Source organism: Vitis riparia, chromosome 10 (assembly GCF_004353265.1).
Source record: "Vitis riparia cultivar Riparia Gloire de Montpellier isolate 1030 chromosome 10, EGFV_Vit.rip_1.0, whole genome shotgun sequence".
NCBI classification, from domain to species: domain Eukaryota; kingdom Viridiplantae; phylum Streptophyta; class Magnoliopsida; order Vitales; family Vitaceae; genus Vitis; species Vitis riparia.
In genome coordinates, this window is record NC_048440.1 from 15,048,501 (window position 1) to 15,055,875 (window position 7,375).

The 7,375-nt window shown below is 27.5% G+C and overlaps 1 protein-coding gene across 1 annotated transcript; it reads left to right on the plus strand.

Annotated features, from left to right (window-relative positions):
* Nucleotides 1–1,593: 1,593 nt before the first annotated feature.
* On the plus strand, nt 1,594–3,808 carry LOC117923127 (protein SRG1-like). Its single transcript, XM_034841368.1, has 4 exons — nt 1,594–1,842; nt 2,158–2,405; nt 2,551–2,875; nt 3,512–3,808. Exons 1-4 carry the CDS (start codon nt 1,594–1,596, stop codon nt 3,776–3,778), a joined length of 1,089 nt encoding a protein of 362 aa, XP_034697259.1. The 3' UTR covers nt 3,779–3,808.
* The last annotated feature ends 3,567 nt before the right edge of the window (nt 3,809–7,375 follow it).

Genomic DNA, 7,375 nt, shown 5'->3' on the forward strand with positions numbered 1-7,375 from the left:
TTCAAATCATATAAACTAAGAAAACTGTATAAATACTTCTTTAAGGGTTAAAGTTTCTATAATTAATACATATTTTTTAGACTTAATATTTTATTTATATAAATAATAATAATAACAATTCAAGTGTATTTAACAAAAATCTTAAGAAATATGATTGAAATTAACCATAATATATATATATATATATATATATATATATATATATATATATATATATATATATATATATATATATATATATATATGCATTTTATTGTGGTTTCTATTAAGTAAATAAGTCAAATCCGTCAAATTTCATTTTTAATGCATTTCCGGATTCTTATCCTAGACACTTCAATAAATTTCTTAATTTTGATTTATATTAGGTGCTTTCATTCTATTTCCACTCCATTTTGATTCCTCCTGTCTTCGACTTCCACCCTGCTTTCAATAGTTAAAAAATGCCAATCTAATCAAGGGTTTTATTATAGGACCTTGCAAATTAACCCTCCATCAAGCGCAAACCCTCTAAAACTTGGCATCACAGGTGACGGTATGATAATGATATCGTTTCTGGCACACATGATTCTTTTCTTTCTTTTTTTTTTTTTTTCTTTTTTAAGTCAAAACCTGCCACATGACTTGGCAATGAATTTGTAAATTCCGCACGTTTATAGGAAGAAGCTTAGAAAATTCATGCCTCAACTAACACTTAAATAGGAGAAAGCGACACCCATCCATCATGCAACCAAGACCTGCTCAAGGGCTGCTTATGAGATAAGAATTAATTAATTATCTTTATTGTCTATGATGTTATAATTTAAAATAATTTTGATTTGTAATAGCAAATTTATTCTAAACTTGACTAATCGATAACTTGTTCTACCAATGGAAACATCATGGTAAACATATTAATAGAAAAATATAAATAAATTACATATGAAGATGTACAAGATTTTAACGTAATCCGATCAATCATATTTACTTCAACGTATGAGAAATATCATTTCACTATACGATAAAAAATATTATAAATAATAAAAATAAATACAAGTACTAGGTTTTGAAACATCCCATGTTTTTCACTTAACTATTATATTTTTGTTTTCGTATCATAAAACAAATATTCCTTCACATGTGTTACATGTTTTACAGACATGGAAAAATATTCCTTGAGCACTAAGTCTTACATTTCTACAAGGACCATCTTCATCATAAACGGCCGTGACAATTAACTTGAGTGATTGATGGGATATATTTTTTGATTTTTTGTTTTTCAAATTAGAAAATAATATGGTATGCTTATATAAAAAGTATAAATTTATAATTTTTAAAATTTGAGGCAGTAAAAAATTGTTTAATAATTTTCAGAAAAGTTATTGCCTTTATAAAATAAATCTCATAAAACTCTTCTATTTCTATTTTTAAAAACAGATGAAAGTAGTAAATATATCCGAACAACTTATGCTTCTCGTAATATTTTGGAGTAGCCTCGAAGTTATAATGTGAATAACAGTGGTTTGATACGGTTCAATTGTTGTTGCTGCTTTATTTGCTTTATAAATACCCACCTTAAGATGGTTCAATAGGTCACTGAAATTCGGCCAATTAAGAATGGCATCAACACAGTTTCCAAGCTTTCGAGCTGCTCCTGTACAAAGTGTTCAGGAGCTCATCAAAGAGCCCATCCCTGCAGTCCCACAGCCCTTTATCCTGGATGAACCGCAGTCTCCAATTCTCTCAGCCAGCAGTCCCCTGCCACTACTCCCCACCATTGACATGAAACATATAATCATGAGTGAAACCGCAGATTCTGAGCTAGAGAAGTTGCACTCAACTTGCAAAGAATGGGGTTTCTTTCAGGTTTCTCTAATCATTTGTCTATGTAGCACTTGAACTTTTAAGGGCTGTTTTGTTGTGCATGAAATCTAGTTTCATGTGTCCAGGCAAATGAAGAGGACGATGTGGGCCGACAGAAAATTATTCGGAAATTAATAATTTGGCACATATGATATCCATTACAATTTTGTATAAAGCATACCCCTATAATATCTGTTTGCACCTTGCATGACATATATATATATATATATATATATATATTAAACTAAATCCAATATGAAAAAATAATAATAATAAATAACAATACAGAAACTAACATGTGTGTTCATGGATGCGCAGTTGGTGAACCATGGAGTCAGCTCTTCACTTGTGGAGAAACTGAAAACTGAGATCGGAGAATTTTACAAACTTCCCTTGGAAGAGAGAATAAAATACAAGATGAGGCCCGGGGATTTTGAAGGGTATGGGCTTTCCCCGATCCGCTCAGAAGATCAAAAACTTGATTGGGGTGATAGGTTTTATATGGCAACCAACCCTATACATACAAGGAAGCCGTATCCATTACCAGAGCTCCCTCCATCGCTAAGGTTCTCTCTCATCATCATCTCCTTCTTCTTCTTCTTCTTCTTCTTCTTCTTCTTCTTCTTCTTCTTCTTCTTCTTCTTCTTCTTCTTCTTCTTCTTCTTCTTCTTCTTCTTTCAGTTCTATATATGTTTTCTTCTTTAACTGCAGGGATAGCTTGGAATGCTACTTAGCGGAGTTGCAGAAACTGGCGATGATGCTTCTAGGGTTTATGGCCAAAGCTCTAAAGTTGGAGAAAGGAGAGATGGAAGAGCTGTTTGAGGATGGGATGCAATCAGTGAGGATGACTTACTATCCTCCATGCCCACAACCAGTGCTGGTTATGGGGCTTACGCCTCACTCTGATGCAACCGGCATCACCATCCTTCTCCAAATTAATGGAGTGCATGGTCTCCAAATTAAAAAGGATGGGATTTGGATTCCTGTGAGCTTCCTTCCAGATGCACTTGTTGTGAATGTAGGAGACATTCTCGAGGTTTCCCACTTTCCCCACATACTCCTTTCTACATTTTAGAAACCGTAGCTACCGTTTTCAAACTTAATTTTTTCTGTTTTATTTAAATATCATTTTCAGCCCATGCTTCATGGTTTTAATAATTATGGGTTTATTAGAATGTAGGCTCCGTATATGCTTGGATCATGTAAAAAGCCTAGTCGTTCTTTCATTCTTTCTTTCTGTTTATTTCTCTCACCTTTTGGATAGATTTTGGTTTCTTTTTTAGGAATTATGAGTTTAATTATTAGAACATAAGCTTCCACTTATGATTGTAATTTTTTTTATTGTGCTCTAAAAATAGCCAAATAAAGTAAAATATAATTAAAATTAGTTAAAATTTTATATATTTTTAAATTATTTAATTTTTATATTAAGAATTAAATAAGTAAAATAAATTTAAAGAAATATATAAAAATAATTTATTAGTTTTAAATTTATTTTTTATTTTTTACTTTGTTGCTTCTTCTTTTTTTTTTTCGTTTTATTTTTAGGAAGGAGAACAGGGGAAAGAAAAAAGAAAAGAAGATAGAAGGCACACACAACACTGAATAATGAGTAGAACTTAAGAAAAAATTCCCCTTTTTTAACCAACTGCCGCGTCTTCCTATTTTGCAGATTCTGAGCAACGGGGTATACACTAGCATAGAGCACCGGGCAACAGTAAATGCAGCAAAAGAGAGGATCTCCATTGCCATGTTCTTCAACCCCAAATCCTCAGCTCAGATTAAACCTGCAACCAGTCTGATAAATTCTCACAATCCGTCATTGTTCAAACAAGTAAGCATGGAAAAATACGTCATGGATTTCGTCTCCCGTAAGCTGGATAGAAAATGGTACATAGAGCATTTGAAGATCAAAAATGAGGAAGAATACCGTACCTGAAGCCTGGCTACATGTATATGGTTATGTTTAATTATGCTATGCTATGGTTTGGTAGTTGCATGGATCCAAGAAATACTATAGCTTTGAGGTTGCTTGTACTGTTCCTATCGTACTACGTACGTTCTTGTCCAATAACTTCTGTAAAGCATGCATAATAAGAACCCGGCTCCACTGGGGCACTACTTGCCTGTAAAATAAGCATTCCCTGTAGCTGGTTGTTGTGATGTCGTTGCCTTGTTATGCATAAATATATAAAGAAGGAAAAACTTAGAATGATTGTGTTCCCTTGACATTGCACCGGAGTTACTTGATTTTCTGATCACTTAAATATTCAAAGTAATCAGTAATAATAAACAAGGGCCCCTTTAAGAAAAATATATATAGTTTTTTCGAATAGTTTTTAAATACAATAATCCATCGTTTTTAAAAACAAAATTTCAGTTAAAAACTTATATATATATATAAATCAATTTACTCTTGATGAAAATACACCTATCACTACTACAAAAATAATTTATGGTGTTACTTTTAAAATAATGACACCATATGACTTAAAATCCATAAAGGTGACACATCATATAAAAAATTTCAATTAAAATAGATGATATTAATTTTAAGTTTATATTGTTAGTTTTTGAAAAGTGACGCTATATAAAATAAAAAGTTAAAATACTATTAACTTAATAGGCCCACTTTAAGAATAATAATAGTATATAAAAATAACTCATTGTTTCGACATATTCACAATCCAAAAAAATCTCATTCTATAACCCTAACCATAATTTTCTTCTATCTCTTCTCACATTCATAGTTAACACACAATTGTTTTTCTCTACTTTGTGGACTATCAGGTAACTCAAAATCTCTTAGACCTATCATTTTCTTTTTTTTTTTTTCTTTTTTTTATTAATATCAAAATCTTTATTAGCATAATTGATTTATATTCATTGAAAATCTCATTCCATAACGCTAACCATAATTTTCTTATACCTCTTCTCACACCTATAGTTAACACATAACTACTCTTCTATACTTCGTAGACTCTCAAGTAACCCAAAATCTCTTAGATTTACAATTTTCATTTTTTTTTTTTTATTAATGTCAAAATCTTTATTAGCATAATTGATTTATATTCATTGATTTGGTATATATGTAATATGGATTGTGTAAATAGGGTTTTTTTATTAAGTTGTAGGAAAGTAAAAATTAGGTTTGACATTCCACCATATCTTTTGTTTCATTGTTAAACCCATAAACCTTAAAATGAAAGAAAATAAGATAAATGAATGATTTTTTAACATCTTTCATACTCAGAATGAGGGATAAATATTTTACAATATGAAATTTTCTTTTGATCTTACAAGAAATTTCCTTTGATGGGACTTTATGTTTATTTTCTATGAATATTATAGTATATTGTGATAATGATATGTATCGATGATATTTGAAAAATAGTTTTTTAGAAATTTATTCTTAATATTGTCATCTCCCACAAAAGGAAAAATGAAATAGTTTTCATATCATGTTGGAGTTGGTTTGGAATGTTGGAATTAACAATGAAAAATTAATTTTATCTTTTATTTATTAATGTAAATTAATTGTTTTTTAAAATTTAAATAGGAATTAAAATTTTTATAATTATAAAAATGATCAAATCTTATATTTTTATTTATTTTTATTCTTTTACATGGTATTATGGTTAATATCTCATTTTGTTCTATTCATATTTTTTCTATTTTTAAAATATGTTTTTTGTTTTTTGTTTTTACCTTCTTTTCTTATTGTTTTTATATGCATTGACCAAAATTTAGAATTTCCCTTTCAAAGTTAGAAAATTTCTATAAAATCCTTTTATTACATAAATTTTTTCAATTCCTTCCATAAAGCTGTTCCTTTTTTTTTTCTTTTTTTCTTTTTTAAGAAAATGTTTTATAATTTTCTTTTGATTTTCTATAAAAATTTCCTTTAATCAGACTCTTCATTGATGAAGATATTGGTTGGTCATATTTGGAAAATAATTTTTGAGAAAATTATTCTCAATATTGTCATTTCCCGCAAAAGGATTCTAAAAATATGTTTTATTTTTGCCTTCTTTTCTTATTGTTTTTATATACATTGACCAAACTTTGGAGTAATTTGAAATTGATGATGAAATTTTCCTTTCAAGGTTAGGAAATTTCTATAAAATCCTTTTATTACAAAAAAAATTCCAATTCCTCCCATAAAACTCTTCTTTTTCTTTTTTTTTTTTCTGAAAAAAAAAAATGTTTGATAATTTATTGATCTAAAGAATATTAAAAGTAAAAAATTTAAAATATTGAATATCTTTTCCTTTGATGTTTTTAATTTTTTATTAATTTTATTTGAACATATTTTTCATATCCAATTTTTTTTATTAATTATTTTAATTAGAAAAAAGAAATATCAATTGCTAAAAAATCAATAATTTTTATGAAAAGTTTTTTAATTCTTTCTTATACTATTTTTTATCTTAACATTTTTTAATAATGAATTAGGTTTTTTTGTCTTATATACACAATTTTCAATAATATCATGTCCTATCATATTAGTCGTTGAAAACTTTTTTATATTTTGTTACTAAAATTTTATTTTATATAATTGAGATGATATTTAATGGATATTATTATTTCACAAAATGAACATTAAAAAAATATTGAAATTAAGAAAATCCTTCCAAGAAATTAATATATATATATATATATATATATATATATATATATATATATATATATAAAGAATTAAATGTTAAAAAAGATTTTTAAAAGCATAACGAATTATAAAAAATAAATTTAAAAAGTGCAGATTTTAAGTGGAAGATTAGTATTTTCTAAAATTTTATATTTATATTTTGATTTTGTAGTTTTGATTTATTTTTTATTTTCTTGAATTGTTTTTATTTGAGTTCAAATGTGACGACTACTTTGTTATGAGATTTATTAAAGATGTAATTGTTGATTCTACAATTATTGCATTAAAGGTTTTACTCATTTAATAAATTATATATAGTTTCATACTTCCAATTATTGTAATATTAATGTTATTCTCATTTGATTTCAGTTTGATGATAAAAAAAAAAAAAAAAAAAAAAACATATTCTTAAGTAGAATTTGATGAAATTAAAGGAGAATTGACTACTTTTGTGTTATAATTAATCATGAATTATGTTGATGTATCGTGATCATGCTTGGTGAGTCCCTTAGTTGTTATATGAGTTTTCCATTAGTATTGTATAGCATTACTAATTCTTTACGAAATATTTTTATATCAAAATGGGAAAACGGAAAAAGAAAACATTAGTACTTAGATTTGTTTATTTTTTATAACATTAATTCATTTTTATTTTCAATAAGAACTCTAAAACTCATTAAACTATGAAATGCAGTTATATACTCTTTGGAGGACCGTATGAAGAATAAAAAGAAATGAGAAAAATGCAACAAGATTTTAGGTTTTTAGATATGACTCTTATGCCATATATTATAGGACATAAACGTTACTTTATTTGGTATTGAGAATTTTGGGTTTTTGGATGCAACTCTTGTGTCATTTTATGGTTAGCCTGTTTTATGCATATGA

Excerpts from the sequence above, each read along its gene's own strand:
- LOC117923127 (XM_034841368.1), top strand. The coding sequence starts at position 1,594 with ATGGCATCAACACAGTTTCCAAGCTTTCGAGCTGCTCCTGTACAAAGT. Across the intron at positions 2,406-2,550 it reads GAGCTCCCTCCATCGCTAAG|GGATAGCTTGGAATGCTACT; the intron begins GTTCTCTCTCAT and ends CTTTAACTGCAG. Across the intron at positions 2,876-3,511 it reads ATGTAGGAGACATTCTCGAG|ATTCTGAGCAACGGGGTATA; the intron begins GTTTCCCACTTT and ends CCTATTTTGCAG.